This window comes from Danio rerio, chromosome 2, assembly GCF_049306965.1.
Source record: "Danio rerio strain Tuebingen ecotype United States chromosome 2, GRCz12tu, whole genome shotgun sequence".
Lineage (NCBI taxonomy): Eukaryota > Metazoa > Chordata > Actinopteri > Cypriniformes > Danionidae > Danio > Danio rerio.
Window position 1 is genome coordinate 23,820,001 of NC_133177.1, and position 23,119 is coordinate 23,843,119.

A 23,119-nucleotide genomic window follows, 5' to 3' on the forward strand; every position below is an offset into this window, starting at 1 on the left:
CATAGAGGATGCCGGTGGGATAAAAAAAGTAAAGAAAAAGTAAAGCTTAGTGTTTCCTGAATCGGAAAGTGTTTTAAAGTATTGTTTTAATTCTTTTATGAATACCTTAAAAAGCGGTTTATTATTGGAGAATTTGCATTTATGGATGTGATATTTAGCAAGTAAAAGATTTGTGAAGTAGAATGTTTTCTCTGTACAATTGTTTGCTGCATTCTTGGAATTGAGAAATGGCCAGGTTTTTAATTCGACTTGAGGAGAAAGTTGATTGGTTGATCCCATGTGTGGACTGTCCAATGGCATTTTTAAACTTGATTTATTTTTACTAGAGAAAAGCATGTAGCAAAAGAAAAAGAAAAGCAAGTGGCAAATAGTGAGTGAAAAGCATTTGTCAAATGCCTTTTTAAAAAGCCACTTTAATTGTGCATTTAAATGCATTTGAAATGACTCAATATACTTTTTTATTGTTTGATTAAGTAGCGTTTTAAAAAAAATTTTAAATGAACATTATAAAATGTTTTATTTATTTGTACATTTAAAATGTATTTATAAATGCATTGATTTATTGCTTTATTGAAAGATAATTAAATCACAATTTTAATAAACACATTTAAATATGTCTATTTATTTGTCCATTAATTATGCATTTTAATAGTGATTTATTTATATACATTTTAAGGCTTCAAGTATTAAATTGATAACCTGACTCTTTCTTTTATTTCTAACTGGCATTTCTGGTCCTCCATAGTTTAGTGATTTCAGTCATCAAACAGTCGACATCCTTCATTTTCTCATCAGTGACATGCAACATCAACAGTCTCTTCTGCATGTATAAAGCATCTTTGTCTTGACGTAGCTCACTATGATGCAATTTTCTTTCTATGTGCGATATGATTGGACGGGAGTTTTGAGGCCCCCAGAGTTAGTATTAGGGTGCTCAATCAAAATCCAGTGCCCCTGCCCAAAAACAAGAACAAAATAAAGAAGTGACTGCAGATTGGAAAAAAGTGGAGTAAAAGCACTGATACAGCACTAAAAATGTGAACAGTAACTTGTAATTTGTTCCTTTACACAACTGGCTGCAAACCAGTACTGGGAAACACAATTTAGCATTCACACACAAACACCTGTATATACTACGACCAATTTAACTGATCCAATTCACTTGTCTTTGGAAATCTGAGCACCCTGAAGAAAGCCACGCAAATACAAGGAGAACATGCAAACTCCACAAAGAAGTGCCAACTGACCCAGCCGGGACTCGAACTAAATGAGTAAAAGATTGTATATAAAGTGTATACAATATTTTTTTATAATTTAATTTTGGGAAATTAAACACGTCAAAATATAGACGATGTTCTATCATTAAAATAAATATGTGTACAGGGTTAGGGTAAAAAAAAAATGCATACAACTTACGTATTCTGAGATTTAAAAAAAAAATAAAAATAACCATATAAAGTTTTATTATATTTTAAGTGAAAAAAATGTCACACTGAATGATATTTAGTGAGTTAATATGATATTAAATTATTCATTGTGGTTTTCTGAACAAAAGTGACAGTTAAACAGGACACATTGAATATCTGTATAAATAAAGCTGTATTACATTTTGATTGTTTTAAAACATGCAAACCTATCTCCATCTCTGACTCACATATTTTATTTTGAAATATGTTCATAGAATAAATAAAACATTTTGTATATAAAAATAATAAATTATAAAATAATTGACTTAATCAAGAAAATTAAGCAACATAGGCTCATTCTGAAAACGTAGCCCTATATACATCATGTAGCCAGAAGTACGTATGGCTTTACAGAGGTGGGTATCATCTTTAAAACAAATGCTAATGCAGTATAACGCCGTTCCTTTTCTCACTTAGCAGCTGACCACTTACCTCTGTATTGACACCTTTTCCACTGTTACTAGTTTGTCCAGTACAGTATGTCAGCAGACTTGAGATGCAGAGTGGAGTTGACTTAGGTCCCGTTTACATTAGTGCGTTTTAGTTTTAAAACGGCGTTTTAGAATGAAAACGATCAGCGTCCACACTCGCGTTTTACCCAGCGTTTCTGAACTGCTCTCCATCCACACCAAAACGCTGAAAACGCACATCACGTGACCACACAGACACTCTCGGTCAAGCGCTGCAGCCCATCTACCCAGAAGAGAGCTGTGCTAGTCGGACTCTTCATCAAGCATCTCCCGCTGGATCTAATCTCACTAGATTTATTAAACGGGATATTTCATTCATCTTGTTGACTTTATCTAACGACATATTCCCTGACTTTGGTCATTGGAATCTATTACGTTTTCTCAGGTAACGTGTTTTGACTAAGCGCAAAGATAAGTTGTTGATTAATGTAACCACGTAGCCTATTCTGTATATTGACTGATCGCTTGCCTTTATTTCCTACAATGTATAAACTTATTGTATGTTATACTTTTATAATGGCCATTATCGATTATTAAAACTGATATTCAGCAAAAGAAAGGGTGTGTTTCGTATTTTCACTGAAATTGAAAGGAGGCAGTTGTTATCGGCTCCGTTTTGTTATAAATATCCACACAGTGAAGATGACGCTCATGCAGCACGACACCTCAACATTTCTGCTGTCTAAGTTGCTAATCTTAAAATGAAAATAGGCAGTTCCTTAAATCATGTTTACATTTTATTGTTGAGAAAGTGAAACAACGTAGCCAGGGTGATGTGAATGAAGTTATAAAGTACACTGTTCCCTTTAAAGATTTACCCGTGTCCTCGGTATAGTCTGTTGTCCATATCAAACTGAGAAGAAGAGACTGCAGCCTTGATCAAACTTGCGAAGTCTGAACTTACACGGAGAGGATGCAGGACTGAACTGTGTGTGTTAGGCTACTTAATAGTGAGGAAAAGCCCCAATCAGAGAGGCGAATGTCTGCAGCCCCGCCTCCGTTTTCAGATGTCTCCGTTTTCCATCATCCACACTAAGACGGAGCAGCAGCATTTCAGAATGAAAACGGCCTCTCCAGCGTTTTCGAAATGCTCCGTTTTCGGTGCTCGAGAACTCCGGCGTAGTGTGGACGGATGGCGTAACCGTAGCAAAACTTATGCGTTTTCAAACTAAAATGCATTAGTGTAAACGGGGCCTTAGACAACGGGATTCACATCCAGTGAAGAACTGTTCCAGAAACCAGGTAAGACAAAAACAAAAGACAAAAAATAAAAGTAAATAACACTATCGGTTGGGTCTAGGGAAGAACGACAGCTAATCAGTCAGTCAACAGCTGCCTCTGATGAATTAACGCAAGAACAGGATCGAATGACAGAAAGAAATTCGAGATCTGAAAAAGCATACACAGCGGCCTCTGGTGGAATCACAAAAAAAAAAAAAACAGAAAAAAAAGTACCTCTCAGGACGTATTTTGCTCTCCAGAAATGTATATAGGGGTACGTAATCAGAATGAGCCTGGGTTAAATTACTATAACTAAAACAGAAAACATGAAAAACAGAAACATGAAATCATCCATTTAATTAGACTATGAGCCCCATGTGCTGTCAGTTTATGTAAGCGAGCTGTCATTGGGTTATTTAAGTCAAACTGATTGTTTTAAATCACTTCACTTGTGACTCACTGGATGGGAAACAACTTTTTTTCCCCCCTAAAATTAAAAAGCACTTGTAAAATGTCTGGAGAAGCAGGAAAAGAGTGCCATTAATGTGTTTGTCAGCAGTCATGAATGAATGAAATGTGCTTCTTTCATCTGTCGCTGTCGTGTGTCTAGACTGATGGTATTTATGGACCTCAAATTGCACTTTATGTGTCCGTGTTTTTGATAACAATGTGCGAATACATGGTTCAGTGGACATTTCTTGTTAAAGCACCACTTTGTTTTATCTATTTCAGATGGTTCTTCAGTAACAGCACTGAATATGATTCACACAAAATATTTATCACAGATTTTGGATGCATTTTACACAGAAGTGACCATGGCACAGATTTCAAATCTAACGTCTGCATTTACAACCCCAAATCAGGAAAACTTGAGACAGTATGAAAAAACACAAATAATAAAGTAGCGATTTCCAAATTTTCTTTGTCTTGTATTTCATTGCAGAACAGAACAAGCATTCTTTAATGTGTTCCTTGTGTATTTTATTGTTTGTTTGTTGTTTTTTCATAATAAATACAATTTCGGCTTGCAACACATTTTTAAAAAGTTGAAGCAGTAAAGCATTTGCCACTTTGAAACGTTGTGATTCCATTTCACAACACTTAAAAGACATTTAGGGACTGAAGACACCAAGTGATGACATGTTTCAGGTGTAATTATGTCCCATTCTTTCTGTAAACAATTAGTTTGTGTGTGTGTGTGTGTGTGTGTGTGTGTGCACTGCAAAAAATGCTTTTCTTGCTTAGACTTTTTGTCTTGTTTCTAGTCCAAATATCTAAAAATTCCTAAATCAAGAAGAATTTTCTTGGCAGGCAAAACATATTGTCTTGTTTTGAGAAATAATATGTTAATATTAAGAGAGTTTTTCCTTAGAACAAGCAAAATAATCTGCCAATGGGGTAAGCAAATTAATCTTGTTTTTTCTTTTGATGTAAGATTATTTTGCTTACCCCATTGGCAGATTATTTTGCTTGTTTTAAGGAAAAACTCTCTTAATATTAACATATTATTTCTCAAAACAAGACAATATGTTTTGCTTGTGTAGAAAATTGTTCTTGATTTAGGAATTTTTAGATATTTGGACTAGAAACAAGACAAAGTAAGAAAAGCATTTGTGCAGTGTACTGTCCCAACTTTTTCGGATTTGGGCTTGTATGTGTATTCAAACACGGGTGTAAATATTTTTATCACTACAATAGCTATACAGTGCTAGAGTAGATGTTGCCAATGAAGGATTTGGATTTATACCTGCCAATCCATCTCAGCATGAATCAACATTGATCCTTTTCTAATCATTTTGTTTCTCATTATTTTTTATTAAATATAATTATTTAAATGAGTATTTAGTTTTGAATTGATTTTAATGAATGAACAAGTTAACACTGCCTAATATAAGAATGCTCAGTGCATTTGCCTGTATCTTTATAACTATTTTCAGAAACCACAAAACTAGATCAAAGGTCACAGAGCTAAAGGCTGAGGACTGGAAGTAACTGTTTCTATTGTTATTTCTATGGGTTAATACTATCTAAAATGTCTAAAGTGATTTTGCTATTTTTACGGTTAATTCTTTTAAAGTGATTCTATTTTTTATTCAAAATAGACTTTGTGAAGTAAGGATTATAATGGCCTAAATGTAGATTATACCAGTTTTTAACCAGTTTTGACAAAGACGGCTGAGTGTACACTCAGCCTTGGATAAGAAACAGATTGTACTTTAAGTGTGTGTGTTCTATTTGATTGTTGATCCGTTTCACAGGTCTGGAGTCGGCTCTAATCAGTCTAAGGGGTGTCTGACGTTTATGCTTAAGATATTGTTCAGAATATATGCACAAACCCCACGTGGAACTTTTCCAAGTCTATCTGTGTTTTAACCAATCAGGTTAGAACACCTTTATGTATGACGCAGTTAATGACGTTATGTGAGAGTATAATTGTTATTGATTGGTGATTGTAAGCAGCGCTGCCTAGGAACTCATTGCGAGTGTTGAAGCTGGCTTCTGCTGATGAAACTGCAAACTATCTTCAGTAAACTTCATTTATTTATTTAAATCTCTGACTCCAGCTCTTCTACATCTACCAGACTGGTCATTCTATGGGTCAAACTGTATAACATCCCTACACCAATTTATTAAGTTACTCTTGTTCAATCTTGTATTCTTTCAGAAAGAAAAGCTTAAATGCTTTCACAGGGACTGTTTATTGTTTAAAAAGTTACTAAAATTAATACAATAATATGCACATTTTAGGAATAAATAAGGTAGTGTGTACATTTTGAATGTGTGCATTATATGATCTGAAAATAAATAGGACATTTCAAATTCAGTGAACAAACAACATCAAGCTGTCTAAAAAAATACTGTTTTGCTTTTTGGATATGGTCACACTTAGACGGGAGAAATATTTAGTGCTGGGAAAAGATTAATCGTGCTTAGTCATCCAAAAATAATAATTCTAAACTTAATAATTTTAATTATAAAATATATAAGTATGTGATACAAATAATATGTAAATTAAAATATATATGTGACAGAACTTTTGTATAGCTTTTTTTTATGTGTATGTCATGTCATACACAGTGAAGTCAGAATTATTAGCCCTCCTTTGACATTTTTTTTTTCTTTTTTAAATATTTCCCAAATGATGTTTAACAGAGCAAGGAAATTTATACAATATCTTGCCAAGTTAACTTACAGTAATTAACCTAGATAAGCCTTTAAATGTCACTTTAAGCTGTACAGAAGTGTCTTGGAAATTATCTAGTCAAATTTTATTTACTGTCATCATGGCAAAGATAAGATAAATCAGTTATAAGAAATGAGTTATTAAAACTGTTTAGAGATGTGTTGAAAAAATATTTAAGCAGAAATTAGGGGGGAAAATACACAGGGTTTTTTTTTTATGAGGGTAATAATTCAGGGGAGCTAATAATTCTAACTTCACATGTATATTCACACACATAAAAACACACAAACCAAACTTTTATTTTAACAAATATAATGTAATAACACCTGATATATCTATATGTATCATTTCAAATATGTAGCTCAGTAAAGCCCAATAATCACTGTCATTATATGTACAACTACTTATTAATATTAACATATTTATGGCTATTTTGTAAATTGATGGCTATTTTTACCACATACAGCTTATATGCTACTGTTAAAAAAAACAATTAAAAACATAAAATAAAAGACATAAAATAAATGTTACACATATAGAACAGATGTTTGGTCAAAAATGAATCAAAAACAGTGATGAAGACATTCAAGATTTTTAAAAGATATGCACAAATTCATATTTCTATTTTGTGTGTGTGTGTGTGTGTGTGTGTGTGTGTGTGTGTGTGTGTGTGTGTGTGTGTGTGTGTGTGTGTGTGTGTGTAAGAGTCTAAATAATCATATGCATTTGCTTATATGGTCTTTTTCACCAAAGAAGGCTCACACAAATTCCAAAGGCAGATACTGATTATATCAGGGCCTGGTGTGTAGACTTTGGGGGTTTTAAGATGTGGTCACATGGTGATTGGTCAGTTTGAATGTCTCAGTATTTGGGCTTTAGTTACATGGTCAAAGAAGCTGGTAAACCTTGCTCTGCTTCTTTCCCTGGCCTGTCTTTTCCTGGTCTGCGCTTTCCTGCCCTGCTCCTCTCCACCTCTGGAGTTTATCTTCTCTGCCTCTTTGAGGCCTATTTACCCTCTTTATCTCTTCCTCCTCATCTCTCCTTGTACTTCTGGTAATTTTAATTTTACATTTAAGCTGGTTACATTTTATATCATATGTTTTTATCACTTCATGCTTTATCATCTTACAGTTATTTTGTAATTAATTCAGTTGTAACCATAGACAATTATTGTCATTAAATCACTTCATTTTCAAGTATTTGTGAATGACCTTTGATTTAACATCAACACTTAATTGCTCCATATTGCAGTACAATACAATCATGTAATATCAACGCTCTCCCACATTTTTAGCTATTAATATTGCCCTTATTTCAGTTTTTAGGATAAGATTGCAAAAGAATAGTTTGACTAGAAATGTACAGTTTTTTTGTAACCATTATGCTGATAACTTTTTAGTCGCTCGGCAGAACTACAGTTTGAACCGATGTGTTTCAAAACCATTCTTACATTTGCATAACAGATTTTTAAAGAACTAAGTCTTATGCATTCCACAAAAATTATAATAAGCAAAACTGATAATAATGTGAAATAATTAAGTGATAATAATAATAATAATAATATTTAATACTCCTTTAACAACAAGCCATCATACAAGACTGAAGCATCATGTGACCCTAAAAGCTGAAGTCAAGAAGCTGAAAATTCAACTTTGAATTAGAGGAATAAATTGTTTTAGACTATCATAAAGCAAAACAAAAAGTTGTGAGTTTTAAGTTGTAATAATCTAACATTGTGCATCTGTTTTTACAAATAAATGTAGCCTAAAATTTAAAAACCTTAGAATCCTTTAAAATACTTAATATGTTAAAAAACAAAAGCATGTAAGGCATTTAGGTCCCACTTTATATTAAGTGGCCTAAACTAGTATATACTTACACAAGAGTTAATAGTTTGTTACAATGTACTTATTGTGTAAATACATGTATTTACTGTGTACTTATGCTTGATTAAATACATATATGTAATTACATCTGTAATTAACTTTTGTACCTACATTTGTAAATACGCTGTTGACCATCCCTTACACCTTAACCCACCCTTAAACCTACTAACCTGTCCATAACCCAACCTCTATCCCAATTCAAAAGCACCACAAGTGTTCTCAAATACATTATAAACACAGTAAGTACATTGTATTTATTTTTTTTTTAATGTAAGTTAAGGACACTTAATATACAGTGGGACCGGCATTTAAATGCACTCTATAGTTTATATTTATGAGTTATGCTTTGAAATTCAGTGAATAACCAATTAGTGCATCAGTAAATAATATAAGTAATAAAAATTTTGCATCTGTCAAGAGCTTTATGCTAAATCTGAACAACAGTCTAACCAATAAATGAAAACCCATACTGAGAACATGATCTGTCTGTACACTTCTGTTTTTCACAGACTATGTTCAGACAATGTTTTGGGAATAATTAGCAGGGTCTGAGCAGAGAATCTCTTTGACTGTAATGGATCTGTGCGATGTTGATTAAAGCAGAGCGCTGAAATAATGAGTGCAGTGTGTTTAAAGGTGTGGTACAACTACTTCACCATTACTGTGCCACAAAAACCACTTCCCACAAAGAGGATGTTTTCTCTCGCGCGCGCTTTCATTTCTTCACAGCAAGCGGTCATTTTATTGCGACAGGAACTGAGAGTAAAGCCAGAGCGTTCATTATATAGTGCTATATTTTTTGTTAATGACTACACTGTTTGATTTTGGGTATTAAGAGGTCATTAGTCCGCCATCCTTCTCCGTTTGACTTATGAAAGCTCTTTGGCAGCTACTTGAGACATTCACATACCTCATAAACAACCAAACACTCGCTGACCTCCTACATAAAACCAAATCGAGTGACTCAACAGTAAAACAGTGTGTTCTTGCCAACACATTTGACCCAGACTGAAAACTAACCGTGGTCAAATCGTCCCACTGTTTGATAATGGTTTTGCTTTTGTTGTCGTCATTGTTAGCATGAAACACTATAAAAAAAGGCATGGGATGATAACCATTTTCAAGGTATATCGCAGTTTGGAAAAGTCAAGGTATTATAACCGCCCAAATTTTCTGTACAACAGTATCACCAGCAGAAAAGATGTCCAAAGATACCGTTTAAATTGTAAAGAAATGTGTTTTTGAAACTAATGAGGACAGAAGAAGTCTATGATTCCTGACATGTTTACTGCTAAAATTTCAAAATATTTTAAATGTTTCTCAAAATAAAGTATATGTTTTGTTCAAAGGGGAAAAACCCTTGATATTTTTATCCAAGATTATGGATATTGTCAGAACGTTATACTGGCCCATGCCTACTGTAAAAAAAAATGCTGGGTTCCACATAATTCCTAAATGTAGTTCAAACACAAATCAATTAAGTTATTTTAAGTTGTTTTTCACAAATGTAAGTGGATTTAACATAAAAGAACTACCCCCCCCCCCTTCACCCCAGACCCAACAAAAAAAAAGAAGAAATGTGTTGATTTAGCTCATTTTAAATACATAGTTTGAACAAGACCCACCCCCAAATTAAGAAAAGTGTTGATAGAGATCATTTTAAATAGTTTAAACAAGAAGCAAAAAAATCTTCTTTGTTTGCAAAAAATAAATAAGTTTAAACTTTATTGTCCGTTCTGCTTGACACAGAAAGGAAATTTTTCTTCAACACTGGATTTAGGACAACAATTACAAACATACAACAACGACACAATAACACTTATCAAGTCAACAACATAAGTTAAAAGTTTAAAAAACAAATTAGCCCCATGCGCAATACTGCAAATCATTCTTGGTAACCACCTCATTCACTACAAACATTGATTGGGTTTAGAACAACAACTGCCATTGGGATAAATGACTTTTTAAAGGCATTTCTTCGTGCTTTAGGAATTCTAAACCTGCGTCCTGATGGTAGCAATTCAAATGCTGAGTGAAGGGGATGTGTATTATCTTTAAAAATCACAACTGCTCTTTTTTCCATAAAAGAGTCAAATAAAATCTGCAATGAATGCTGTTTGTGACCAGTTATCTTATTTGCCTGATTGATAATTTGCGCTAATTTCTTTTTCTGTTTAAGTGTTGTGTTACCGAACCATGAAACAATATTATATGTGAGAACACTCTCTATAAGTGATCTATATGCCAAGTTTAAAGTCTGTGTACTAACATTAAAACTTCTCAATTTGCGGAGGAGATAGAGGCGCTGACTTGCTTTCTTATAAACCGTCTCTACATTACTATTAAAATTCAGTTTATTGTCAATAATTGTGCCTAAATACTTGAAATTTGAAACCTGCTCTACTATTTGTCCGTTTATGGTGACTGGTTTAAAGAGTCCAGTATCTACTCTTCTTGTTTGACTCCCCAGACATAACTTTTGTTTTCCCAATATTTAGGTGTAATGAACTTTGGCCAAACCAATCTATAATACTATCAATATATCTAAAATATAAAGAGCTATTCATTTCTTCCTGACAGGAAACCAATGCCAGATCATCAGCATATTTTATGAGTGTGAGATTGTCATCAATATTGCACTGCAGTTCATTAATATATATAGAAAATAAAAGAGGTGATAGTACACATCCCTGAGGTACCCCTATATTTAAAACAGAGCAATCAGACATAGCATGATTAACACAGACACGTTGTGGTCGGTTTTTTAAAAACTCTCTGATCCATATAATCAACCAGTTACTTACTTAAGTCATAGTTATATCACTGATTTATCCAATAGCAATAGCAAAGTCAAAATGAGTGAGGCAGCCAATCAGACTGTTTTTAAATTAGCTTTGAGGCCAATTTACAACAAGAGCGAGGTCAGTATTTTTATTTTTCACTAACAAAAAAATCTGATTTTAAATCTTGTTCTGTATCGTGACATGATACATTTTAGTGTAAACTCTGCTCTTCTTTTATCCTTTAAGTATTTTTTTGCAACACAGACTCATTGGAAATACGTGCTTTAACCTACAATTTTGTAAAACTGCAAAAAACTTCAACATATTTTTGACTAGTTTGGATTTAATATAAACACAAGGATGTACGACCCAACCTTTGTTCCTTTTCACAACGATAAGTTTTATTATTCACTCACTCTCCTTCAGATTAGTCTCTGCTTGAATGAGCGGAATGAACCACCAGATACTCTGGCATATGTTTTATGTGGCTGCATGTCCTTACAGCCACAGGTGTCAAACTCAGTTCTTGGAGAGCCGCAACTCTGCACTAATTAGTTTTAACCCTAATTAAATAATCCTGATCAAAGTAATTGAATGCTTTAGGCTTGTTTGACCTACAGGTACCTACAGGGGTGTTGAAGCAGGACTAAAACTAAACTGTGCTTGGCTGTGGCCCTCCAGGAATTGAGTTTGACGTCCTTGGCTTACAGCCACAACCTAGCACTGAAAGTAGCACTTGTAAACCCCCAGTGATGGGCACTCATTTGGGCACTCATTCACTACAGCCAGGCACGTGCACACATAGGGCTCAACCTGTGCAGTAAACATGCCCTTTTTAGCCTTGTATAGTAAGTGCCCTTCCAAAATTTCATTGCACATTTCAGATGAACAATCCACTAGAGGGCACAATTATTGATTACAAATCATAGACACGATTACATTATACCTGCATTAAAAGCACAGTATGTCATTTTTGCTGCTAGAGTGAACACTTTCACAACAAACAAAGGAATTGTTTCATGACAAGTGACTGAGTGTAAAACATGGGTGTTTTTATCTTCATGGCTCCTATAGAAATAATGTTCATGGATGAACTAAAGTTTTTGAAACTTATGATCATGACTAACAGCAAAAGAGTCTGTTAGGGGCAGAGTTAAAAAGGGACAAAGCTGTTCCTCAGTCTGCTGGTATTTGTCAGGGGGAGTCTGAAGCGCCTGCCGGAGAGCAGGAGAGAAAACCGTCTGTGAGCAGGGTGAGAGGTGTCCTTATGAATACTGCGTGCTTGGCGCAGACAGTGTTTCTTCTGGATGTCTTCTATGGCTGGGAATGTGGTCCCTGAGATGCGTTGGGCAGCTTTCACCATTCGCTGCAGTGCCTTACACTCAGCAACAGAGCAGCTTCCATACCAGACTGTGACGCAGTTGGGATATTATATTAATATTCACTGATCATACTAGATGTTTTTGTGAGGATTGGTCATTGTAAATTAAAAATATTGTACACAATTCATGTAATCATGTTCTGAATGTAATGAGACAAGATCCAATTCCCTTTCAAAACATAATATTGTTTCGATGTATACAGTTAAAGTTAGAATTATTAGCCCGCCTTTGAATTTGTTTTCTTTTTTAAACATTTCTCAAATGTTTACCAGAGCAAGGAAATTTTCACAGTATGTCTGATAATATTTTTTTCTTCTGGAGATAGTCTTATTTGTTTTATTTCGGCTAGAATAAAAGCAGTTTTTAATTTTTCAAACACCATTTTAAGGTCAAAATTATTAGCCCCTTTAAGCTATATAATGTTTGATCATCTACAGAACAAACCATCATAATACAATAGTTTGCCTAATGACCCTAACCTGCCTAGTTAACCTAATTTAAGCTGTACACTTTAAGCTGTACAGAAGTGTCTTGAAAAATATCTAGTCAAATATTATTTACTGTCATCATGGCAAAGATAAAATAAATCAGTTATTAGAGATAAGTTATCAAAACTGTTATGTTTAGAGATGTGTTGAAAAAAAAAATCTCAGTTGAACAAAAATTGGGGAGAAAAATAAACAGGGAGCTAATAATTCAGGGGGGCTAATAATTCTGACTTCAACTATATATATATATATATATTCATAATAGTTCAAATTGTTTGGTTGTTTTTGTACTGCTCTTACATACATCAATTTAAATTCTTATTTAATTCCTTTAAACAAACAAACAAAAACAAAAAAAGCTACAAGGCTACAGCTTGGTTGAACGTCGTTTAATTTTCACGAGGACATTGGAAAGGTCAAACACCATCTGTGACAACTAAATCAAGCCATGGGGAAACACAACCCCTGCAATGACATGTTTTGGTTTCTCTGAATTTGATTAAAAAGCTTCATTCTGACCACATTAGGAACATTTAAGCACTCAAATCCAGTATCAGACCCACTGGACACTGAAAGTTTAATAGCGACAATAAAAAAAAATTAAATTAACCATCAATCTCAAATAAAGAACATTGAGATCCGAGGACATTTTAACAGAGGTCACTGACTCTTGTCACAGCAGTGTTTGTGTGTGTGTGTGTGTGTGTGTGTGTGTGTGTGTGTGTGTGTGTGTGTGTGTGTGTGTGTGTGTGTGTGTGTGTGTGTGTGTGTGTGTGTGTGGTATATTAACTATGTTGTGGTAACCTTAATTTTTGACTTTGTGGGGAGATTTATTATTTTATTTATAGGTCCCCATGAGAAAAAAAGGCTCATAAATGATACAGAATGAAGTATCATGAAAAACTAAAATTGCAGAATGTTTTCTGTGAGGCTTGGATTTGATGTATAGAGTTAGCATATATTCAGCCTGTACAATAATTATTATATCTATTTGAAGTCCTTATTAAACATAAAAACTCAAAGTGTGTGTATACAGGTATGTGTGGCTTACAGGGATGCAAAGTTGTACAATGACATAGATATGATTTAGTTGGCTGTGTGTGGGAGGTGAGATCTTTACATCATCATCCTTTAATTGGGCTGGGTGCTTAATTACATTTTCTGGTTAACAGGAGAAATCCAGCTGTCATATGATATAAAAGAGAGAGACGAGAACCCAGAAGGACAAAACAAGATTCAGACATTTCAACAGACATTTCTCTTTGGTGAGTCTTTTACTGCATTTAACATTCAGATTTTGCACAGTGACATTTGTCATTTTAGGGTAATTTTGTCTAAAAGGTTGTTAGAGCGTGGTGATATTAACATTATTATCTGCTTTTAGATTATTGTAAATGTGTATATAATATTAAAACCCTTTATGAGGAGCAGTGAGCATATGAAATCCTGGATACAATGCTAGAAACAAGAATTTATAAATTGAAGCTTAATTTGTACTAATGTTATGACATAATTAGACCTCATCAAAAGGTATGTTATGTTTATCATAAGAATAATGGAATAAATCATGAAGTATGACACACTTGATGCTTTATTTTGCCTTATTATCAGTTCTTAATTGATGATGTATGCTCAAAGTTACATTTTTCATTAAGGCATTTTACCTAAAAAAAGAAGATATTTTGTAATAAAACCACAACAACAACAAATGAACCATGGTTTTACAGCACTATAGTTTAAAAAAAGAATACTGCAGTTGTATAGCCTGTGATAAAATGGTGGATTTTTGTAATTGATTGTTGTTTTAATTGTCTGTGCTTTTTTCCAAAATTGTAAATAAACTGTAACCTACATTTACAAAAACAACAAGTCAGGACTGAAAAACAATATGTGGTATATTACATTAAACCATTATAGTTGATATTTGCTACTTACATTGTACTAATAAATGCTTGTTTATAAACAACAGTGTGTGGAGAAACAGTGTCATATTCTGGCTACACGGTCAAAACATGTAGGTCACGTTATGCAGATTATACTGTTCGCATGAAAAAAAAGTAATTAAAAGTTATTTACAGTAAATATTTAAATGTTTTAGAATTATAATAACAATTATTAGATTTAATCTGTTGTGATGGTGTACTGTATATTGCAGTTTTATACAGCTTTAGTACAATGACACAGTTTAATGCAGTAAATCTAAACTAAATCTAAATGAAAGTGCTGTTTTATTAGTTTATAAGTTCACTAGTTTAATCTACTGTACTGTATGCTGTAGCATTAACTAACATAGTTGTAAATACTATAATACACACTTCACTATAGTATGTTTAGAAAACACTGTAGTATTTTTTTTCATGTGGGCTGATACTGTTTTGGGTTTCCATTTAAACAGTACAGTTTCAGTAGACTTTCACGTTATACTGGCTTGATTGTGACATGGGTGTTTTCATTTTGTTCATGTTTTAGTCAAGCAGCTTTCAGAAAGACAGGCTTCAAGGTTTAGTGACGATGTTGTCTCTGTCAGTCAGATATACAGGTGTTTGTGTGATTGAGTGCCATTATGACTGGACTGACCGTGCTTTGGTCTCTTCTGGCTCTGCTCTGTACTGTCCTGCCGTCGTCTGCTGCTCAGGGTGAGTCGCTGTTTTCTGCATTTTTTTGCCAGTTCTGCTTTGAATAGACCCTTTTCACAACGACGTCACTTCCCCCATCGGCAACACAGTGTATTTTTAGTTCCGGTATCTCTTAATATCCTACAAAACCCAAATTTGAAAGGTCTCACTTTGTTTGACAAAGAATTTAAAATTTCTCAACTTGCTGACGATACCACTTTATTTCTTAAAGATCAAACTCAAATTCCTTCAAGTCTTAGTATTATTCAATCTTTTTCTGAAGCCTCAGGATTATATTTAAATCTTACAAAGTGTGAAATTTTTTGTCTCTATGATACACAGCAATCCCTTATACACAACATACCTGTTAAAGATTGTGTGAAGTACCTGGGGATTTTCCTTACTAAAGACAAATTATCTCGTCAAAATCTGAATTTTTCACCTAAAATTTCAAAAACTAGAATTATCTTTAATTCATGGCTTCAACGTGACTTATCCATTTATGGCAGGGTACTTATATCTAAAGCTGTAGGGCTGTCTCGTTGTGTTTATCCTGCGATGTCTCTTTTTATCAGTGACAAAATTGCTGATAATGTAAATAAAGTGTTATTGAACTTCATATGGAAGAATAAAACCCATAAAATTAGAAAATCAGTCTTATCTAATAGGCGCTCAGAGGGTGGATTAGAGGTTTTAAATTTCAAAGATTTAATTAGCTCATTTAGAATAAATTGGCTACAAAGATGTCTCCGTAGTAATAAATCAATTTGGTACCATATCCCCAATGTTATATTTGATAAATTAGGTGGTTTAGACTTTCTTTTAAAATGTAATTTCATCCCTTCTAAATTGCCAATCTCCCTCTCTAACTTTCACAAACAAGCTTTACTTGCTTGGAAATTGTGTTACGTGCACAATTTTTCCCCACACAAAGAAATTCTTTGGAACAACTCTAATGTCTTAACTCGTGGGAAATCTCTTTTTATTAATAAGTGGTTTTTAAAAATGATGGCAATATTTTGGAATATGAAGAATTTATGACATTGTATAACTTCCCTTTGCCAGCTAAATCCTTCAACTGTGTTATAAAGAGTTTGTCACAAAGTTATGTGCATTTATTTAAAACTTTTCTTTACTTTAATGAGAGGGAAACAATTATGCCTAAACTTTTTTTGGATAGAGTGTCTTTTTTTGATACAAAATGTGACAACAGACATGTCAGACAATTGTTACATTACTCTGTATATACCACCCCAAGATGTAAATTTTTTTGGACCAACTTCTTTGACTGTATTCAATGGAAGAGAGCATGGTTATTACCTGAAAAATTCAGCATATCCAACAAAATAAGAGAGATACATTTTAAGATCTTGCATAATGTTTATCCTACAAATTCCCAAATTGCGAATTATTTTGATATATCTAATTTGTGTACTTTCTGCAATACACATGAAGAGACTTTATTTCACTTATTCTATAGTTGCACTCACATTAAACATCTTTGGAATGACATTACTTTTTATTTATCATCCATTTTTAAACATGATTTAAATTTGTCTATAAAAGATATATTTCTGTTTTTCTTGGATGATGGTCATGCTCTCGATCTTATTGTAAATTTTTTTGTGTTACACTGTAAATTTTTTATACACAAAAATACGTTTCTAAAAACAATACCTGTTTTTAATACTTTCCTTGTTGAAATTTCGTATAATATTGAATCTCTTAAGCTTATTAATAATAAGAAAAATAATAAGTTTCTTAAAGCTTATGACAATCTTTTTTGTTAATGTTTGAGGCTGTGTATTTTTTTTTTCTCTCTGTCTTCTTTCTTATTTTTTGTTATTGTATTTTTTTCTTCAATGCAGTGATGTTATTATTCTTGTATTCAATAAAAAAAAAATATATATATATATATATATATATATATATATTTTTTTTTTTTTTTTTTTAGTTCCGGTTTACCTTTGAATGAATGGGAGACTTAATTGGAAAACTCAAATAAATATGAACATTGCACTTTGTGATTTAAGACTATTATAATATTGGGCATGTGTACAAATGATTCTCTTTCAATACTGAACTGCCTTTGAGTTAGAATATGATTTTTTTGAGCTATTAAGTACAGGAAGTTATCATGTTATGCTTGCAACCTTTTCACTTGTTAATTAAGTTTATTTCCTCAATAATGGATTAATGAATGATGTGTTGTTTTTTGCGCAGGCAGCTGTGTGGGCAGATGTGGAGAGCAGTTCAGCCGTGGACACATCTGCAACTGTGATTACAACTGTTTTGTTCATGGCGAGTGCTGCAAGGATTTTGAGGACATCTGCACCGCCAGTAAGTGCCTCACCACATTCCTACATTTTTTTTAGTCACTGTTTTGTTACTAGCTTACATATTGGTGAATATTTGTAAAATAGTAAATAAAAACATCTATCTATGTATCTCCACCTATAAATGGGATGGGTGGGTGCTATTAGAAGGGTGGTAATTTGAAGGTATTAATCAAATTAACTAATGATATTTTTGTTTACAACATTCATTGAAAACCTTTTTCTTCAGTTCCCTATCCAGTTCACAAATTTTAATTCAAAAATGTATTCTCGTATTATATTTTAATAAAAATACAAATAAGATTTTATGATTGTACTGTAATTATTCAATGTTAGTTTTTTTCAATAATTTTTCAATGTTATAATTTGTTTTAACTTGAAGAGACAGGATAATTTTAACTGAATTATACAAAATATAAAAAAATAATAATAAAAATATATATATTTTTTTTATTTATTGCTTTATATTTGTTATTTATTTTTCAGTGGATGTTTATGGAACTTTTAGACAAATTCCAAAAGAAAAAACTGTTTTGTACTATACCATATTGACGTATAACGCTTTTAAGTGGCGCAGTGGCTAGCACGTTTGCCTCACAGCAAGAAGGTCGCTGGTTCGAGCCTCTGCTTGATCAGTTGGCATTTCTGTGTGGAGTTTGCATGTTCTCTCCCTGTTGGTGTGGGTTTCCTCTGGATGCTCCGGTTTCCCCCAAAGTCTTAAAACATGACGTACAGGTGAATTGGGAAGGCTAAATTGTCCGTAGTTTATCTGTGTGAAAGAGTGTTTGTGGATGTTTCCCAGTGATGGGTTGCGGCTGGAAGGACATCTGTTGTGTAAAGCATATAAAGCATATAAAGTGGCAGTTCATTCTGCTGTGGCGACCCAGGATAAAAAAAGGGGCTAAGCCGAAAAGAAAAGGAGTGAATGAATAAAGCTTTTAAGTCTTCGTATAATTTAGAGACTATATATTAAAATGTCGTTTTAAACATTTTTTAACCCTTTAACTGCCCCACCAAGAAAAAAAAAATATTTGGATTGTATCTCTTAACTCCTAATGTCACTAGTTAACACAATCATTGCATTTTTTTTTCAACACACCCTATAATTTCTAAAATATCAACCTTTATCAAATGGTAGATGTCAGTAAAAGTACCAGCATTAATACTATGAAAATCTGAAAATATGAAGTGTAAGACAAATTCATTTACAAATATTTCATCTGAATAAAACAGTTTTAAATACTAAATCCTCTTTATTTTTATAAGTATGCAATAAAATATTTCAGATTCTCATTTAACATGATTGTGGTTTTATTGTAAAAAATAAAGAAATAAAGAAAACAAGTGAGCAACATTTTTGTTGTTGTTGTTTTCATAGACCAACAATGCTGCGTGTGTAAATCATTATTTAAAACAGACATACTTTAAATGACCTTAACAGTCGTTATTAAAAACAGTCAAAATATGGTCAACCATTTGGTGGAGCAGACAGTTTAAAGAAGTATAAAAACTGTGAAGAAATCTGTCATTTGGCTCAAGAGACTGTCATATTTTTTACTTTAGTGAAATTATTAAAGACTTCACAGCAGATAGATTTGTGTAACCTGGGGCTGATTCCTAAATTTAATAAGTTTGTCTGGTTATAAAAACACTGGTTGTAACTTTAAGTAAGTTGCAGCAATTGGTTAACTTGGGTGACTTTTTCAAAATAGTTTGTTTGACAAATGCTCTGTCCCAATTTGCATCTCATAAATAATGTCCTAATGTGTTGTCTGTGTTCATGCAACTGGCTTTAAAGAAGAACATTTTTTGGATGCATTTATTTTAGGGCATAATGCAGCCTCTCATCATTTTCTTACCCTTCACTAATAGAAGTTATTTTAAAGAAAGCAGGAAACCGATAACCATTGATTTCAATTAGTTTTTCGTACTATGGATGTCAGTGATTACCAGTTTTCAACATTGACAGAATAAAATCCTTGAGAAATTTATATTTAATATGTGAAATACTAGATTTGTTTGATCTATAATTGTTGTGTAATTGTCAGGTGAGTCCTGCAGAGGTCGCTGTGGTGAGCCGTTCCGCCGTGGCCGTCAGTGTGAGTGTGATTCTGGCTGTGTTCTCCACAACTCCTGCTGCCCAGACTACAGCACACACTGCGGTATGATGACATTTATTAACTTACACTCTTCACGACTTTACTGACCCAGAAAACTAATGATTATTAGCAAACGTTGAATTTTTACTTCTACAAATGTATGATAAATTCATTAAAAAAAGACACATTCTAATGGACAAAAATGTAAACAAAAAACTCATATTTCAGTTGTCTGTCTGTTTTGACTGCATTCTTGTCTTTTTCAGATGCTTTCTCCCATTTGCAAGCTCCAAGAAGCTCCAAACCAAACAAACCAGCAGGTGTTTTTTTTTATGTTTATTTGATTCTCCTTTCATTACAACTACAGATTTGTTTGTTTTAAGCAGCTTTTGGGAGCCTTTAGGGCTGAATGGGTGTAGTAGAAACTCTAAATCAGTGGTTCTCAAAGTAGAGGTCGTGGACAATGAGAGGGTGTCTCTTGGTAATTTCCAAAAATCGAATACATTTTAATAGTCTATTAAAGTTTTAATAATCTATTAAAATTGCCATATTTTATTCATAACCTACAGACGATTTTTGTTATAGTTATATTAAAAATACAAAATGCTAATAAAAAGCTATTGGCCTTTTCGATATATATTTTTTTCATGACCCATGGGGTTTTTACGCTAGATTAACAACACAGCAATCTCGTCAATTGCAGCAGATCCCACAAATCTAATTAGATGAGGTTAAATTAAAGAAATGAATGATTGACTATACAAAAATTAGACAGCTGCACTTTTTTGTGCTGTCAACATGCTTGTGTTTATATAGGCCTATTGATGTGGGTGAGCCATTGCGTGTTGATTGTTTATGTTTATTACCACCTTCAAAAATAGTGGGGGTCGCAAGTCACTGACATTGTTACTATGGAGTTCATGGGCTGGAAATTTTGGGAACCCCTTCTCTAGGTGCTGTGCAGAAAGTCATTATAAGGGCTTTCACACCAGAAGAACTTATTTTTATATAGTTCTAGAACTATTGATCGAAGTACCTGCTATAAGTCATGTACTAGGAACACCATTTGTGGAACTAATTTAGTTCCTACTTCAGAGCAGATTCTAATCCAGAACAATAGGAATTACAGTGATTTAAGTGCTCACTAATACTCAGAAAGCTAATTACAGCAAAGATTCCTGATCTGAAGCCTATGTGAGCCTCTAAGAACTTTCAGACGATCGTGAGAGTGAGGTGAAAGGTGCAGATACGTTTCATTTTGGAGATCAAGATGGATCATAAAGAGTGAATCTGACAATGAATTATGAGTAAATATCAAGCAGCAGTCATCCTTTAACAGATTTGTATTCTTTCTTCTTGAAATAAGAAACAGTGGGGATGCATTCTGACTGGAGCCCCTGTAGTACTTAGTTTATATTCATTTTAGACTGAATAAAGACAACATGTATTTTTGTTTGCTGTTTTGTAGATTATACTGAGGAGTGTATTGCAGCATGTCTTGCAGCTCAGCAAAACCCAGATGTGATGAGATATGGTGAGCTCACATCAAAATATATGTGTACTATGGTTATATAAAACCTTATGTGTATTCTTTTCTTTGAAAGAATCTTTTATACTCTTAATCTGTATTTATTTGTCTTTCCTCTCTTATGATCCTCCTGAAATCTAATATCCTGATTTAGCACACACATTTTTTTATGAATTATAAAGGATTATGCATTTAGGTCTGTTTTTGACTCAATGTTTTTAAATTTTTGACTTAATGAAATAAACTAAATGTTTAGTACATTTTGATTATAAACGTGAATATGTATGCATAATGATGCACCATTAAAACATGAAACATTGTTCACGTTTAATTTGAAAGTCGTAGTTTGAAAGATTTATGCTCAAGGTTTTTTTTCTTCACTCTCCTATTGGTGAAGTTTTTTTCCCTCTCCGCTGTCGCCACTGGCTTGCATGGTTCAGGATCTGAAAAGCTACTCATCAATGAATTTGCTCTTCAGTGTTTGGACTCTCAATAATGACTTCAAACCACACTTAACTGAGCTAAACTAAACTTAAACACTAAAAACTGAACTACCCTGATCCTGTTACTATGAACATTTATGTGAAGCTGCTTTGACACAATCTACTTGTAAAAGCGCTATACAAATAAAGCTGAATTGAATTGAGTAAATAGTATTAATTTGGTTAAAAACTGTGTGTGTCCTGAATTTGGGCTGTTCAACAGTGACACATTTAGAGAAACTCATTCATTCATTTAGTTTCTTTTTGGCTTATTCCCTTTATTAACCTGGGGTCGCCACAGCGGAATGAACTGCCAACTTATCCAGCACATGTTTTATGCAGCGGATGCCCTTCCAGCTGCAATCCATCCCTGGGAAACACCCATACACACTCATTCACACTAATACACTATAAACAATTTAGCCTACCCAATTCACCTATACCGCATGTCTCTGGACTTGTGGGGGAAACTGGAGTACGCGGAGGAAACCCATGCGAACGTGGGGAGAACATGCAAACTCACATTTAGAGAAATTTAGTTTTTAATTTAATAAAATTATTTATTATTAAAAGATGTTATTTTTAGAAGCGAATGGACTGAGAACTTGAAATTACCATGTTTTCTTTCACTTTCACATTCTCAGTCTATTTGCTTCTGAAAAATAATTCAGTTATTTTTTCCTACATTTTCAAAAGATGTATTTTTGTACCTAAAGTGTACATTTTTGGTACTTTAAAGGTAGGATACATATTAGCACTTAAATGTTTCAAAGATACACTATCGTCTTGTGTAATATGTACCTCTAAGGTATTAATATGGAACCTACAAACGCCTTTCGAAACGATGTTGCCTCATTGTCCGCCTGTGCACCTTTATTTCTGAGAGTGCCCAATTTTTTTTATTTTTCTCAAAGTCAAAAACTGAAGATGCATTGAAATTGCATTATTTAACATAATAAATATCTTTAGTGTCAAATGCTTGTTAGTTACCAGTTTAATTGTGTTAAGAAAAAAATTACCAACTCATTTTTATCAGTAGCTTATAACTTTTTTTTCAGGGAGTGGACTGAATAATTTGATGACTCCATCTGCCTCTCCGTTCCTTGCTGGTGATGTGTCTCAGGACGGCCCCTATACTCCTCTGTCCGCCTCTGACATCCCTGGTAACAGACTGATTAA

The 23,119-nt window shown here is 33.4% G+C and overlaps 1 protein-coding gene across 7 annotated transcripts in view; it reads left to right on the top strand.

Moving 5' to 3' along the window:
• The first annotated feature begins 2,165 nt into the window (after positions 1–2,165).
• prg4a (proteoglycan 4a) overlaps positions 2,166–23,119 on the top strand; it is a 30,017-nt gene continuing 9,063 nt past the window's right edge. Inside the window, exons 1-8 of one of the 7 annotated variants that reach the window (XM_073912825.1) lie at positions 2,166–2,321; positions 14,053–14,145; positions 15,408–15,516; positions 17,719–17,835; positions 19,880–19,993; positions 20,197–20,250; positions 21,399–21,464; positions 22,999–23,103. In XM_073912825.1, coding sequence (XP_073768926.1) covers positions 15,444–15,516; positions 17,719–17,835; positions 19,880–19,993; positions 20,197–20,250; positions 21,399–21,464; positions 22,999–23,103 — 529 coding nt within the window. In that variant the 5' untranslated portion in view covers positions 2,166–2,321; positions 14,053–14,145; positions 15,408–15,443. Of the gene's footprint in view, positions 2,322–13,556; positions 13,917–13,947; positions 13,988–14,052; positions 14,146–15,407; positions 15,517–17,718; positions 17,836–19,879; positions 19,994–20,196; positions 20,251–21,398; positions 21,465–22,998; positions 23,104–23,119 lie in introns of those variants that run through there. The other 6 variants (XM_073912844.1, XM_073912811.1, XM_073912815.1 and 3 more) reach the window with 6 other exon arrangements.